At 46.8% G+C, this 16,663-nt stretch overlaps 1 protein-coding gene across 1 annotated transcript in view; it reads right to left on the bottom strand.

The window, feature by feature from the left end:
* Nucleotides 1-7,784, bottom strand: part of ISM1 (isthmin 1) — a 30,272-nt gene extending 22,488 nt beyond the window's left edge. The window contains exon 1 of the mRNA XM_083607314.1: nt 7,317-7,784. Coding sequence (XP_083463440.1) covers nt 7,317-7,439 — 123 coding nt within the window. The 5' untranslated portion in view covers nt 7,440-7,784. The remainder of the gene's footprint in view (nt 1-7,316) is intronic.
* Between the last annotated feature and the right edge of the window lie 8,879 nt (nt 7,785-16,663).

The raw sequence follows: 16,663 nt of genomic DNA, 5'->3' as shown, positions 1-16,663 counted from the left end.
GGGATGCTTTCCTGGCATCTTGCCTAATAAGTTTTAGGTAAGACTATTTCAACTGCCCAGGCCTTAGAATTATTAGTTACCATGTTGCTGCTGGCTGAGAAATTTGTGGCCTGCTTGTTTCTTTGCTTTTTAAAACTGCTATTATTGTTTATGACTTTGATTTTTGTAGCAACTGTATTTTAATTGTGGTTGTTACTGCTGTTCTGCCTACTTTGTCAGCTGCATTGAAAATCTGTATGATAAAATACATACTTTTAAGTCGTCCCCGTCCCCCCGAAAAATAGATGCTCAGCTTTTCTGAACAGATGGAGGGAGTTTGTGCTAAAGAGGGAGATGTCTTCACATTTTGTCAGTTGTATTGGATTCTATCCAATGGTGTCGCTCAGCTGACAGTAAGGCATCCATCACTAGGAAAGCAATTTTCAATGATTCCCCTCCTAAATGTGCTCCAGAGGATGGGGGGGGGGGGAGAGCCTCCAGAGCAGATTTAGGGAAGCACAGGGGCAACAGAGGAATCACTGAAAATTGCTTTCCTCCTTCTTCTGGTGACTGAAGCCTTCAGAGGAGAACAACTGTTGAAACAACCCATTGTTTTTAACTAATGATGTAAGCTACATAGAGAGGGCTCAGAGACAGAATAAAATAGTCCTATAAATATAATTTTTTTCAAAAGTGTCTCATTAAGTGGTTGCATGTATTTTGTCTACACAGAGATCTTGCATTCTGTCCATTTGGTTAGGTCATCTTTACAGCCGTATTTTCTCCATAATTTGTATTTACATCATCATCACAATCTATTTCCTACGTTAAATCATCACTATACAAATGAGAGTTCTGACACTTTTAACGTCTCTTTATTTTTCTTCCAGTGCTCCGAAGAAGTCAGCCATGGGTGTGTTACATGCAAAGTCATAAACCATGTCAGAATTATATTCCTCAGGCGAAGAGAAAAGCACAAATATCTGCTCCTAGTATCCTCTTAATCTTTCTCTGTTGTGAAACTAGTAGCCTTAATAATGATAATAATAATAATAATAATAATAATAATAATAATAATAATAATAATTTATACCCTACCCATCTGACTGGGTTTCCCCAGCCACTCTGGGCAGCTCCCAACAGAATATTAAAAACATGATAAAACATCAAACATTATAAACTTCCCTAAACAGGGTTGCCTTCAGATGTCTTCTAAAAGTCAGATAGTTGTTTATTTCCTTGACATCTGATGGGGGGGGGGCGTTTCCTACTCCTACAACAGAGCAAGGCATCTACAGTTCCCACACTGGGATGGATTAGAATAAAAAGATTTACTAGGAGTCATATTCTAGGAGTAGCCTCCTGGGATTCAGTTATCAAAGCCCCCCCCCCAGGTTCCTTCCACTTTTTGCATTTTGATTGTGGAGGCCAAATTTAAAGGATAGCCCCTCTGTTTCCCCTGGAGTTTTCTCATCCAGCAGCAGTTGCCCAGCAGAACTAATATGAAAGTTGCCAAACATGCCTTGAAACACCAGTTGGCTGGTGATTTGCTGATTGAGATTATAACTTCATTTACTATGCAGTTATTTGGGAGTGAGCTCCATTGAACACAGGGGAGCTTACATTTGAGCAATCATAACCCCATAAGCGATCATAACCTGAAAAGCAATGGGCTGCAAAAGTCAAGACATTCCTGAGGTTGCAAACAATGACACTGTGGGCACACCCTGAAAACAAGAAGCTCTGGAGTATTTCTGAGCACCTGCCACCCATTCGCACAACCCCTCAGAAATGCTGCAAGAGGTATGAAATCCCAAATGCTATGAAAACCAAACTGTCTGCAATATTAGATGCAGATATTTGCCAGCCAGCTAAAACCACCAGCCACCTGGTTTACTTTTGTTTGTTTACAGCACATCCAATAATCTCCTTTTCCATTTACAGAAAGGTAGCCGTGTTGGTCTGCCATAGTCAAAACAAAAAAAAAATTTTCTTTCCAGTAGCACCTTAAAGACCAAGAACTAACTTAGTTGGTCTTTAAGGTGCTACTGGAAAGAAAAAACTCCTTTTCCATGCAATTTTCCTTCCTTTTTTAAAAAGGAATAAGAACATAGGATAGATTTAAGAGAATTCAGAATCCTCCCTGGAAATATTAGAAAACTGGGAGCTAGCAAACATTTCAGAGGCCCCAAAGCATCAGTTTACTTGTGCTTTGAAATGTACAGCGGAGGCAGGTTACTATAATTTTGGCTAGAGAATAAGTAAATTTGCAACTTATGTTTCCATCTGTTTAAATGCTTAGCGCGACATCTGATATACTCTTTGCCTTTAATGTCTGCAGGATTCTGCTATCCCAAATCCCAGAGCTGCAAAATCAATTGAGTTAGGAAGTATATAACTTTGTATTGCTACACACGGCAGAATCTATGAAAAAGATCTACTGAAGCTCTTGCTCTGCAGTGTTTCTCAAATGCAGAAACTTAATTTAACAGATCGTTTTATGAGGAATGGTGAGATTTCATGAAATCAGCAGTCCATATACAAACACATAAGCCGCTGTTAAACAGAATCTGCCTTTTGCCTTATTTTATTTTTTTAAAACCCAGATAAGTCACTCCCACCCCCTCAATTCAGTAGCATATAAACAACTCCGCTGGGAATTAGTTTCACCTAGATTTTCATTTGCCCAGCTGTTTCCCTCATTATGTTACTGGCCTGTAAAGAGAGGCAAATTCAGGGTTATTCCAGTGGTACCAAACGCCTCATAAAACAACAACAAAATCCTTCTCAGATTTACTGTTCTACAGAAGGCACTTCAGGGTCCCACAAGGAAAGAAAGCATCATTCATATAAAGAAAGTTATAGCTAGGCATCTTGAAGATATTGTTGGCAAGAGTGAAAGTTGTTCTACAATGACAGCCTACAAGAAATGGGTCAAATGATGGCTCTTGTCAGTCAGAACGCAGTCCAGCGGCCCTCCAGATGTTGCTGGACTACATCTCCCATAATCCCTCACCACTGGCCATCCTGGTGGGGGGCTTATGGGAGTTGGAATCAGCAGGTTTCCCCAGTTCCGGCTTTGTTCTTACATCGTTCAAGCTCTCTCCTAACAAACCCTCTTTCTCCCTCTTCATTTTGGCACTGGTGGTGGGGATTTTGTATCTGCTTGGCCTCCCTGGAGCAACTTTAGGCTGGACTAACAATAAGGAAGCAGCTTAAAATAGGAATTCAGCTGTTGGGCAGCCCAGTAGAACCCTCCCTAAGTGTCACCATTCCCCATATATTTCTTTCCCATGTCACTTCATGCAGAAGGGCATCCTAAATTTGGTTTCATGCTTTAAAGCTGCACTGAGGTTAAGTCCTCATGCCATCCAGCTATCTCAACCTCCTGTAAACAGGCAGGGCTTTTACGTCCTTACAAACAAGGGGAAGCTCCCATTTTAATACCCTAATTTCAAGTTGCAGCCATGCACGTTTAGATTAATAAGCACCCTCGCAGAAACACCAGTTGTGGAAACTATGCAGCCTTCTATTAAGAAGAAGCTGGGGGGGGGGCGTGGAGAGAGAGAAAGGTACTTTCCCCCAATACTCAGGACGCAGCTGTCATTGTCCCAGCACATTATGGCGTTCTGAAGGCTGAAACTATGCAACATAAATGCGGCCTTCCTGCATCCCATCTGCACAAACTCAGCCACACCTACCCGGAATTTGAAAAAGGCAAAATGAGGACAGCATTTATTGGTTTCAAAGGAGGGGTGAGATCAACCTGGATGGGGAGAACTTAAAACTTGCTTGCTCCTAGATGAAGCAGACATTATTAGTTTAGAAAACACTGAATCGTCCACATGGTTTTTGAGGCTGGTTTTTAAAATGTCATAAACTATCCCGAAACTTTAAGGACTGGCAAGAAATCAAAATAGTAAAGTATCTGGGCTGTTCAATTTCCAAAATTCCCTATCCACAGATGTATGGAGAGGCTATAATGAGAAGAGAGATTCCCACCACAGTATCTATGCAGCACCTGTCACTCTCACAGGTGACTCCTACTTCCTGCCCTGAAATCTTCAGATAAAGGGTGGTATACAAATCCAATAAATATAAATCAATTTTCCTTGGGCCATGCCCACTTGTGCCCACATTTCTCACCAGCCCTGCTCTGTGCTCCTACAAGTGCTTTCGCCTGGCTGGAACTGTGAAAATGCCTTTTGCTTACGTGGATGGAGCCTCTGAACAGATGGGATGTGGTCTGCTGTACTGCTTTGCCCACTTTTGCCCCTGGGCATGCCCACCAGTGGCATGTGGCCCCTGGAAAGTTCCCCAGCAGGGAATGTGGCCCTTAACATCGTGGCTAAAAATCTAACTACAAATCAGTTAGTCCCCATCTTGAATCTTGCTACTGCCATTAATTTACTAGCTGGCCATAGGTTCTCATTCTCTCTCTCTCTGACATCTGAAACATGGCAACACCGGCCAACCTCACAGGGGTGTTGTAAGGAGGACAAGATACTTTATTGGAAGCCCTCTGAATCCCCGTGCAGTAGAACTGTTAAACGCTATCAGAAAATGCTAAGAAGCATTGCTACAAATCCATGCAAATGATAATTATCTTATCCCTACACACTGGTCCACTTTTCCACTCCATTATTCCTTAGCATTTCCCACAATTTTTCCAGTTCAGTAGAGAGGAGGGGGGTAGTTCTAGAATTTGGGGTGGAGCACACCTGCTGTCACCCGGAGTATTTGCAAGAATATTACTATTATTGTTGTGGGCAGAGGGATATATTCTATTCTTCGGACTCCCAAGTCCACACTGGTTTAGAGATGCTCATAGGACATGTGAAAAATATACAGGCCTATCATACCTGGACTGGGAAAAGGACTTGGCAGGATGTGAGTTTAAATACAACACAGGGGAAAGACCGAGAGACCTTTTGCAACATTCACTGGAGGTGTGGGTGGGGAGCAGCACAGAGCACACCTTGCTGGGCAGCGGGCTGAAACAACCTCTCATGCAACAGTGTAATGGCAATTGGTGTTTGAATGAAGCAGCAAGTATTTTAAAGTGGTGGAGATGAATGGGTTGAGATCCGCTGAAGGATGCACAACACCTTGGGGTCAGCACGAGAAGATTGGGATCAAGACCCGGTGTCTCTGCTCCAGCAGGTAGGCTGTAAAAACTGGGGACCTTGCAAAAGAGGTAGGTCCCCAAAGTTTATGCATGTAGGTTCCATCCAGACCTTTGGAAGAACATGTGGAAGTCTGGAGCAGGGGCCTCACACATGATCCTCTTCATGCAGGCACTGAAAGAATGAAAGGAGCCAAATGTACAAGTTCTAAAGCAGAGATAGGGAACCTCCAGATCAGGGGTCAGCAACCTTTTTCAGCTGTGGGCCGGTCCACCGTCCCTCAGACCATGTGGCGGGCTGGACTATATATTTTTTTTTGGGGGGGGGGAAATGAACGAATTCCTATGCCCCACAAATAACCCAGAGATGCATTTTAAATAAAAGGACACATTCTACTCATGTAAAAACACGCTGATTCCCGGACTGTCCGTGGGCTGGATTGAGAAGGCAATTGGACCGCATCCGGTCCCTGGGCCTTAGTTTGCCTACCCCTGCTCCAGATGATGAACCTCATCAGCACCAGCCAGCATGGCCAGTGGTCAGGGGTGCTGGGAGTTAAGAGTACAGCAAAATCTGGAGGACCAACCCCGTCTTCTAAAATGCTGGTGGAAATAGCCTGAAATCACACACTGGATACAGTGCAAGGTATTTTTTTCCCAGGACTCCTGTTTGCTGTGTGCACTCGCTGCATTTCTGTGGCGCTGAGTTTTTAATCCATGCTCACACAACGCTATCCAAACTGCCAAGTCCTTGAACCATTACTAATTATCTCTAGTCAAAGTGTGAACACTTAGCTGCCAGGGGGGTGGCAACTTCTTTGTGCTCTAAAGCGGCAACATGAACACACCCTTAGTTAAACCAAAAGAACATACCGTATTTTTTGCACTCACTTTTTTCCTCCTAGAAAGTAAGGGGAAATGTCTGTGCATGTTATGGAGCGAATGCCTGCGGGTGGCGGAGGGGATCTGCTGCAGTCGTGAGCAGAGGATCCATGGTTCCCCATCCTTCCCTCCTCCGTGGTTACAAAGCATGGATCCACATGGATCCTCAGGATTTTTGCATTGGGCTACTCCAAACTCACTGTCAGATCACATGTCTGTGGCCACAGCATGAACCACAAAAATCATATATCCACTATTTCGTTTAGAATATTTTTTTTCTTGTTTTCCTCCTCTAAAAACTATGTGCGTGTTATGGTCTGGTGCGTGTTATAGAGTGAAAAATACGGTAACTTATTGAAAAACACAAGCTTTGCATGCGGACGTTCTTGAGTTCCATCTCCAGCATCTCAAATTAAAAGGAGAAGCACAGAACACGTTTGTATTTCTTTGGAGGTTTGTTCCATCTAGCTCAGTGTTGTTTATGTGGAGTGGCAGAGCCTCTCCGGGGTTTTCAGCCAAGGGAAGGCATTCCCAGTCCTACCTGGAGATGCTGAGGACCAAATTTGGGAACTTTGGCATCCAGAGTGTGTGCTCCTCCAAGAAGATGAGAAGGGATGGGCAAGACCTTTCTCCACCCAAGACAATGAAGAGTCAGTCCCAGTCCGGGGGAACCTTATAAGCTGCCTTATACTGCGTCACGACCACTGGATCCATCTAGCTTAGCACTGTCTACACTGACTGGCAGCAGCTCTCCTGGGTTTCAGATGGGGGGGGGGCATCCCAACCAATGCCAGGGGCTGAACCTGCGCCCTTCTGCATGCAAAGCAGATGCTCTGTCATCGAGCCACAACCCTTCTCCCTGCAGTGTTTCTCAAATTTGGTCCTCAGTTGTTGTTGGACTACAACTCCCATCACCCCTGACCACTGGTCCTACTTGATAGGGATTATAGTTGTAGTCCAGTAACAGCTTGGGAACCAGGTGAGAGAAACACTAACTGAACTAACAACCTGATAGCTCCAGTTGATAGAACATGAGACTCTTAATCTCAGGGTTGTGGGTTCGAGTTCCACACTGTGTGAAAGACTGCAGGGGGTTGGACTAAAATGACCCCCGGGGAGCCTTCTATGAGCAACTTCATGCACCCATATATGCAGCGATCCCAGTGGGTGGAAGTAAAAGAAGAGAGGGGGGTAGGGGAGCGAATTAAGAGGGTGGCTAGCAGAGGGACGCCTTGGTTCCTTGGTAAATCCTCTCGCTTCCCACCCCCAGAATGTAAACCCGCAACTTTCGCCGGTAACGGCGGAGGCTGCTGCAAGGGTGCTTGCTCACCGGTTGGCGCTGGCTGTGGTTTCCCGTGGCGGCGTCGGGCTCGCTGCCCCGCAGCACCGTGATGTGCAAGGTGAGCAAGAGGAGTCCCAGCAGCAGGAGTAGCTCGGCCGCCAGGCGCACCATCCTCTTGCAGCGGGCGGCTTTAGGGCTCCGCGACGGCGACGGCACAGCAGCGGCAGCAGCGAGAGGAGGAGCCGCGGCGGCAGGAGCAGCAGCAGCAGCAGCAGCCCCGGCCGCGCCGGCGGCGTCTAGTGGGGCAGCAGCCGGATTCCCTGCGCCGCTCTCGGGATCAACCGGGCCGGCAGACGACGACGGGGAGCAGGAGGAGGAGGAGCTGCTGCTGCTGCAGCCCGCGCCGCTGCCGCACCGCCACCACCCCGGCGGAGCCACTTCGGGGCGGGAGGCGGCTTCCGAGGCGGCGGCGCGAGGAGGCTGCGGGCGCCCGCCCGACGGCAGCGGGGCCGTGGCAGGGAGCGGGTCCGGCTGCAGGGGGCGCTGCTCTCGCTGCTCCTCCGGCAGCCCGGCGCCCGCATGGGGTCGCGCCCGCCGGCAGGAGCGCACCGGGAAGCAGCTGCCGCCGGCCTCTTGCCCGCCCACCGCCGCCTCGTCGGGCCCCGAGCGCGCTTCCGAGGCAGCCGGAGCAGCGGCGGCGGCGGCGGGGCAGCCCTCGTGGCGCAGCGCAGCCGAGAGCCGTCGGCGCTGCGCCTGCGGACGACGAAGGCGAGGAGGTGGAGAGGGAGCGCGCCTTGCGCTGGAGGTGCCCGGCCTGCCTTCGAAGGCAGCATGCGAGGCGGGGGCGGCGTCCGCCCCTGCTGGCGGCCGGAGGGAGCGCCCCGATCGGAGGGCTCTCCTCTCTCGTCTCTAGCTCGGGCTACTGCTTCCCCCAAGGCCGGGAAAGGCGACTTCTCCTCCACTCTCCAGCCACCCAGATGCTCCCCGCCCGTGCCCACCACCGGGCGCCTTCGCAGGGGCGTCTACGGGGGTCTCCAGCCCACCCGAGGGCTCCCGGGACGGTCGGCGGGCGCCTGTTTTCTTCAGCCCATGAGCCGGGCTGGGCTGGGTGCTGTCAGAGGGGTGCGGGTGGGGGCTGCTCCGGCCGCCCCCTCGGGGCTTCGGCGCGTCTTGCAGGCTAAAGGTCCTCCCCGGGGTCTTCGGCGTGGCTCCCGAACCTCTTCCCTTCCTGGGGGTAAAATCCTCTCGGAGGGAAACCAGGAAACGTCCAAGTCTTTGAGGGGCCACTCGCTGGAGAACTTGTTCCCGGTCCTAAGACGGCAACGGCGGAGAGTTTGTGTGCGAATCCCCCCCGTCTGCTGGCCGGTGTGTCTCCGCTTGCAAGAGGCTGCCTCTCTTCCCCGTCCCGCCAGGCTTTCTCATTGCGTGGGTCTCATGCTTTTATACCGCGCTCTTTCCCTCCTCTGCATGGCTGCTGTCTCTCTCCCTCCCCAACCCCCCTTCCTCGTAAAGTTTTATTTCTTCTGATCTCGTCAGAGCAGCTTCTCTCTCTCCCCCCCCCCTCCTTGCTTAACTCCCTGTTGCTGTTTACTTGCCCCTAACTGCCAACTTGGATAATTACAGGCCAGTACAGCAGCGGACACCGATGCCCTAGTAGGTTTCCTGTATTTCATGAAGTAGGTTGTTGCCTGTGGACAGAAGACCCCGGACCAAGCAAACCATGTCATACGGAACTAGACACTCCAAGTCGGTTTTGGACATCAGAAAACACAGGCTTTTGTTGAGCATTGATTCTGATAGGTTTGCAGGGTGGTGGTGATGTTAGATAATGTTGCCTCAAAGCAACCTTAGCCCACACTTTTGCCCTGCATTTTCTCTTCACTCCTTCTTTCAAAAGGCTCACATTTGGGGAAAGTAGGTTCGCTGCCCCAGATTGAATCCCACATGAAAACAATGACAGCCTGGAAATGCCTTATGGGTGCTTGGAGACCGGAGTTTATTGTGGAATTGGCACTGCTTGTGTGTACAAGTTTTTCGCAGCATCCACACGACATCGGCTTCATCAAAATTGCCGCCCCATATCTCTCCCTTCATTTAATCCAGATGCCCTCTTTCTTTCTTTCTTTCTCCTTGTGCAAATTCAGTTTGCTGAAAGGTCTTGTGCAACACACTTACTTCCCCAAAAGATTAGGCTTTTTGCGATAAAGAACACGATGGGCAAATGCACTGGAAAATGTGGGACGGCACTTGATTTTGACGCATCATCTAACCTCCCCATAAACAAACCAGAAACCAGTTTCCCCCCAAGACATTTCTTCTTAAACAGTAACAATTCAGAATGGTCATGTTTACATCCCCTTTGTCTGACACCATTAAATGTTAAGACCAAGCTCTTATTTCGCCTTTTGTTTCCTGAGAAAATATGATTTTCCCGAAATGACATGTCAACAGAAAGTTCAAGAGCTATTTACAGATGTACAAGTAAAAACCAAAGTCACTCAAATGACTTTGTACCCATTTTAAGCGGGTTCAGGGAGGGCTTCTTTGCACAAAATGTAGCCTCTGGTGGTTTCCACAGAAAGTGCGAAGAGAAGGTAGGCACATAGGAATTTGCCTTGTCCATCTGCTCTGACTTGCAGTAGTTCCACATGGTTGGTCTCAGCCATGGTGCAGCAGGGTAGCTTGATGCCTTAGCTTTTTGGTCTTACAGGAGCTCGTCTTTAGCCAGCCATGTGTATTACTTTTGTTGTGAATCACACAATTAACATATCTCCCTCCCCTACATCACCATCCCGTGCTTTACAGTTGCTTCTACATTCCTCATGTATGTCAGAACACACACAAAGAAACACTCAGAACTCAGAACACTCAGAACTTTTGCATTTGCATTTTAAAGACTCACTTGAATCGCAGCACTATCATGACTACTGGAACAAAATGGAGTTTGCTTCTGTTGCCCTGATGCTAAAGGTATTTACTTGGGAATGAGACCATTGTGGAGAGTGGGGTTTATTGTTGGCATTTGCCTGCTTCAAGAGACGGTGGATTGTGCCCCTGGGGATGAAACCAAACCGCTGGAGAATCACAGCGCCTGCTGTGGCTGCAGAGACCGGTAATTCGTAGCTGCTGCCTCCTGCGTTGTTTTCGCTGTGTTAGCAACATTGATATAGCTCCCCAGGGCTGCCCATCCTTGCTGGTGTGGTCTAAAGGAAAGGAGAGCAATGTGCTTGGTACCAGCTTGGCTGCATGAGCTGCCAGAAGTACAAGGTGCTATCCAACTGCCTTTGGGACTCCACTCCGAATTTGCTGTCTTCTCTCAAATCTGTCCCATAAGGCCATGGGTGTGGGTTTTCCTCGGGTTTTACTCCAGGAGCCTTTCTCATGACTGAGTATAGCTGCAAGGCAGCGAAGATTTAAGACCAGAGTTTTCCTTCTTCTAGGTGGGCTACTTTTACAGGTCGATGAGCCCCTTCCCCTCATTTCCCTCTATAGCATGTGCAGTTTCTGCTTTGCCGACTAATAATGGAAGAGCGGGGTAGAAAAGAATAATATATATTTCAAAGTGAAAAATAAAAGGAGCTCCCTGCTCCTTTTAACTAGAGATGCCACTGCTGTGTGCGATATTGCACTTGTGCTCATCACTGACTATGGTCATCCCAGGATGTGTGTTCATCAGGCCAGATCTGGGGTCAGAGAGAGCCACGTGAGTTGCTTACATGTCTGCCTCACAGGTCAACCCTACAGATGCCCACTCAGAATGGAAATAAATACCATTTAAGCCTGTGGGGTTTAATTCTGAGTAAATATGAACAGGATTAGGCTGCATGGGTGTGAATGGCGTTGACAATGCAGCTATCAAACACAGGCCAGGCTTTTTGAATCCTCGTGGCACCAGCAGTAAATCTTTACTGCACTGTGGTACATAAGACCTGTAAGCCATTGAGATCACAGTGTATGTTACCCTCCCTTTGAAAGCTTTGATTTGGAGGAGTAAAAATAATCTACTTTGTGGTTAATATCTAACATGTTTAGATATTAATGTGAACCAGCAAATGCAGTTAGATTTGACTGACTGAGTTAAGTTTTATAACAGAAACTACACATGGCTCCACTGGCAGCTTAAAAATCATCTATGATAGTTCTGAAAAGGACACAGGCCTAGAAAAACTCAATTGTATGCAAGCCCAATTCAAAGCATTGTGTCTTTTTTTAAATGAATTTGAGGTTTAGGGATGAAGCTTCTGTAGTTCACTGATATAAACAACATCCAGGAAAAAAAGCTCGGTCAGTGGATTGACGTAGAATGAAAGACAACGGACTGGCTACGAAACAACATTTTCCACTATTAGTTATTGGAATCTGATTTGTTAAGTCACCGGCATCCAATCAATCACATACTTCCATGCCTTTTCAACCATTCTCAGACAGATCACCTTCGGAGGGCCAGCCACAGAGAGCCCAGTTTAGTCCACTGGTAACCAGCCTGTGTCATCTGAGGAGGGAGAGAAGGAGGCAGACAGGAGTTGAGCTGGCTGGCTGGGGAGAGAACCCCATGTATCTGTGCTTGTGTGAATCTCTGTGTGTGTGTCTGTGAGTGACACAAAGAATATGAATTATACAAATATGGGTGATGGATGAATAAAGGAGAGATGTTGAGGGTCTCAGAAGGCGGCTAGCTAGCTAGTGTGAGAGAGAGACTAAGAGAGAGGATGGATATATGCAGTGCTTTTTTTCTAAAAAAATGTTTAGGGGTACTCTCATTTTCCTACTCATATTGAAATACTGCCACTCAATGAGGCCAAACTTAGATTCACAAAATGGTATGGGGTATGCATACCTCTGTGTGTCCCCCAGAAAAAACACACTGGATATATGACAGAGAGAGAGAGAGAGAGAGAGAGAGACTCTGTCCACTTTTCACTTTAGCCGTGCCCATGTTTTGCTTTGGGTCCCATCCATCACCAATATGCAGCCCCAGATCACCTTTCCCCAACTGAATACAGCCCTCAAAAAGGCTTCCCACCTCTACTTTAGACTAGCAGCGGTTCTCAACCTGTGTGTTCTCAGATGTTGTTGGACTACAACTCCCATCATCCCTGAGCTCTGGCCTTTCTAGCTAGGGGTGATGGGAGTTGTAGTTCAACAACATCTGGGGACCCACAGGTTGAGAAAGGCTGGGCTAGAGCGTGGAACTTCTTAACATTGTGCAATGAAGCAAAAGTGCCAACTCCTGAATTTAGTGCCAAAGGGCTCCGAGATCATAGAACTGTAGAATTCTAGAGTTGTCCCATACAGGGATTGAACCTTCAACCTTGGCATTATGAGTGCCACACTCTAGCCAATTGAACTCTCCATAATTTTGTGGAGTGGCAAAATAGTTGTACTTTGGCCATGAAACAGACCATGCCAGAAAGGAACCCTTGAGGAAGGTCTTTTCTGAAAGCGTAAAAGGTAGATTTTTTTTTGAGTTCTTGGGCTGGGAGGGGAAACAATTCGGTATGTGTTACGTTTTATTTTAAGGCTACAAATTGGTGGGTAGGGATGATGGAAAGAGCCTAATGCACACCAGCTTAAGTGACAGCATGGTGAAATAAAAAGAAAGAAACCTCACACATATGAGCTGCAGCTGGGTTCTGGGTAATGTAAGTTCACCATGATGCCATGGTTGTTTTTTTAAAAAAATAAAATCTTTAATCCATCTGAGGCAGGCCTGTATTTGGCATGCACTTCCGGATGCAACATTAACTTCTATGTGTCAAGATGTTGTGCAACAGCAGTAAAGTTGCTGTAGAGCCCTACTGCCGGCAGCGTCAAGCAGGCAGTTTGAAACGGGATTCTCTTATGATCGGAAAAAGAATGACTTCACATTGTTTCAAAAGCATTATTGTTATTATATGCATATATGGGTTTTTTTTTTAAAAAGAGTTCTCTTGTAGATGCGGTGCCAGCGGCGTTGCAAGGTTGACTGGGGAGAAATGGAAAAGCACTTAGGCAACAAGACACAGCATAAACAGTCAAAGCCTGCTCTGTTGCCGATTGCGAAGCCCACACATGGTGGCTTTTGACTCGGAATCAAAAGCCACACACCAGATGAGTTCATTGACACAAATCGATGGACCAGAGACCGTTGTTTAAAGGAGTTGTGCCCCTTTGCTCCTGGCGTGTGGGGGTGGGGGGTGGGGACAACAACCCCAAAACAAAACGAAAACCAAGAGACCCTCCGTTTTAGTTTAGCTGATTCTTTGCAGCTGCAATCTGTCTGCGTGCCAGTTAAAGTGGAGTATTGGATTGAAGCGGTTTTGCAGTGAATACCAGGTTCAGGGATGAGTAAACGTCCCCTGCTGTAGCAGCCCTGATCCGCAATGGCTCTCTGCGGCTCCTGTTACTTTACTTATTTGTTTGAGCAGAGGAATCCCAAGCACAGGATCCAAAGACATGCGTAACATCACCTTTCGTTTGACTCTTAAACCAATGGGAGTAAAGGGATGAGGGGTCTGTTGCTCTCCAAATGCTGTGGGACTCTAACTCCCATCAGCTCCAGCAGGCATGTGCAATGGTCAGGGGTGATGGGAGTTGTAGTCCAGCACCTTGGATTAAATTAAGATAAATCCACGTGTTCTAATGTCCCTGGTTACACTGCCTGTATTACTTTTGGACATGCTAAGCTGTGAGCTTTCTAGAGTAAAGAGGTTTGCGGATCTTTACACATTTCATGCCGCCACCATGATCAAAGCATGGTGTCAGATTATGGCTTCCTATGAATCCATTGCTTAAACAAGGGACAGCCGACCTGGTTCCCTACCAACCACCTGATGTTGTTGGACTCCAGCTCCCATCATTCCTCACTACTGACCATGCTGACTGAGGCTGATGGGAGGTGGAGTCCAATGACATTTGGAGGGCATCATATACTAACCCTGTTTTAAACAAACCACAGTTTCCCCATTTTGGATGTTATAGGGAACAGTCATTTGTTTAAAAGCAAATGCCAAAGCTTCGTTGCTTAAAGCTGCAAAAGAGGGAAGACTATGCTGGGGGGCAAACCATGGCCAGCTGCAGCTCATTCACAGAGTGGGGAAGTATGGTTTTCCATGACGTCTGAACTAGGCCATAGCCTGTAGCAACAAAATACCTGCAAATACAGCAGCTTGCTGCATCAGCAACCCACACCATCATTTCAGTAGAAAGATGCCTGTTGAATATTCTTTCTGTGCAAAAATGTGATCCTTAATTAAGAGAGAGGCTATGCTTGTGTCACCACAAATATTTGCAGAGGATCTAGATCATGTTCATATATGTTATAACAACAACAACAATTTATTATTTATAGCCTGCCCATCTGGCTGGGTTTCCCCAGCCACTCATATTTTGTGGTTTTATATTTTGAATTTGTTCTGTGAAGTGGCCTGAGACCTCTGGGTATACAGCGGTATATAAATTCTAAGAAGGAGAAGAAGAAGTTTTGGTTTGTGTTCATATATTACTTGGGGGTGGCTGAGCAGGAACTGGTTTAAGTTAAAAGGTGGGAAGACATTCTCTTTGGATTAGAATAATTAAATTATACAAGCCAGCATGACCTTCATTTGCAATTGTTCTATAATATGGCCTAAGTTAAATCTGGAGCCAAATGAAGTGAGGAAAGCATGAAGTAGTCAGGTGGACTGTACCAGTTGAGATTACAGATGGGAAAGCACCATTTTTTGAAAAAAAATGTTTTAACACATTAAAACATATTGGGTACTGTGTGTGAGATGGGTGGCAGAGAGAAGGGGCAGAAAGTGCTTTGGTCATTTCCACCTCATTTTGGGGCTCGTCCACACTTCCTCTTGTTCCGTGCCTGGAAAGCACAAGTCTGGGCAGTTTCCCACTTGTGTGCTTCTAGGTATGGGTCTGAGTGGTTCTGCCTTTGCCTTGCTGTTTCCCCCCAGAAAACCCACACTTTAGCACTAAATCAGAGGAAACCCGATTGATGTTTGATCTGATTCAGTGGTAAACAGCAGCTTTCCTCAGAGGAGCAAGCAGAAGTGTGGAAGAGAGCCCCCGCTCTGAGTTTAGACCAGGCCTATGTTTGCGAATGCCACTTCCCCGTTTTGTGCTAGTTTAATATGGGAGTGGGTGGCGCTGTGGTCTAAACCACTGGGCCTCTTGTGCTTGCTGAGCGGAAGGTTAGCAGTTCAAATCCACGCAATGGGGTGATCTCCCATTGCTCTGTCCCAGCTTCTGCCAACTTAGCAGTTTGAAAGTTCACCAGTGCAAGTAGATAAATAGGTACCACTGTGGCGGGAAGGTAAATGGCATTTCCGTGCGCTCTGGTTTCCATCATGGTGTTCCTTTGTGCTAGAAGCAGTTTAGTCATGCTGGCCACGTGACCCAGAAAGCTGTTTGTGGACAAACGCCGGCTCCCTTGACTTGAAAGCGAGATGAGCGCCACACCCCACAATTTCACAATTGACTAAACTTAACCATCCAGGGGACCTTTACCTTTACCTTTTTTAAATATAGGCAAGGAGTTTCTAACTAAATGCTGTTGAAATATGCGACATTCATTCCCACCTGCAATCTGAAGCAGTACGCTATAAAGACATTGTTACCACAGTTTATCATTTTGTATAATGCATGAAGCGGCTCTAAGACTTCACAGAGAGCGGGGAAATCCCCACTCAGTTGAATATCCTTCTGCAATTCATAAATGTATCTTACTAGGAAAGCTCGCATTTTGCTCCCCTCTCCTCGCTGAAAGAAGACAGAAGTAAATGTCTTTGGAACCTAGCCCCGAGAGAAGAAGGATGATGAAAGCAATATTATTGTTGACTATAAAACTCTTTGTTTATTTTCTCTCTCTATGATTACTTAAGTGTATGAGTCATTTAACTGAGTGGAACTGAGACATCCAAAACACATGGATAGCTAAGTGAATGCTTGGATAAACTCAGCACGTGCACTTAAGTTACACTTGAACGGGGTGCTTTGAGCTGAACGTATCTGAAGTGCAAAGCAAGCTACAAAACGTAGACTAATGAAAAGCTACTCAAGGAGGTTGAAGATAAAGCTGGAACTCCAGAAGGGGGGGGGGCAGCTCAGTTCACATTCTCCATGTGACTGAATCACTTTCTGATAACACTGCATGGGGAAGACCATTTTGAACATCTGGACCAGAAGGTCAGCACCAAAGGGGTAACTAATCTGTCTGCAGACGGATGTTCTTGGGTAAGTGCCCCTACAGGCATGCAGACTTCGAGAAGGAAGATGCAATTCAGATAAAGTTAAGCACGTTTTAATCCTGCTATAATAAAATAAACAGAGCTTGAAAATGTATTACAGGTTAACTGCGTTTTCCTTCTGAATGGTAGGCTCTAAGTAGCCATCAAGAATATTTCTTCCTCACCTCGTGACAT

This window comes from Podarcis filfolensis (genome assembly GCF_964270895.1).
Source record: "Podarcis filfolensis genome assembly, chromosome: 3".
Taxonomy (NCBI): Eukaryota; Metazoa; Chordata; class Lepidosauria; order Squamata; family Lacertidae; genus Podarcis; species Podarcis filfolensis.
Note: the sequence above shows the minus strand (reverse complement) of the source record. Positions and strands in the feature narration are given on the sequence as shown.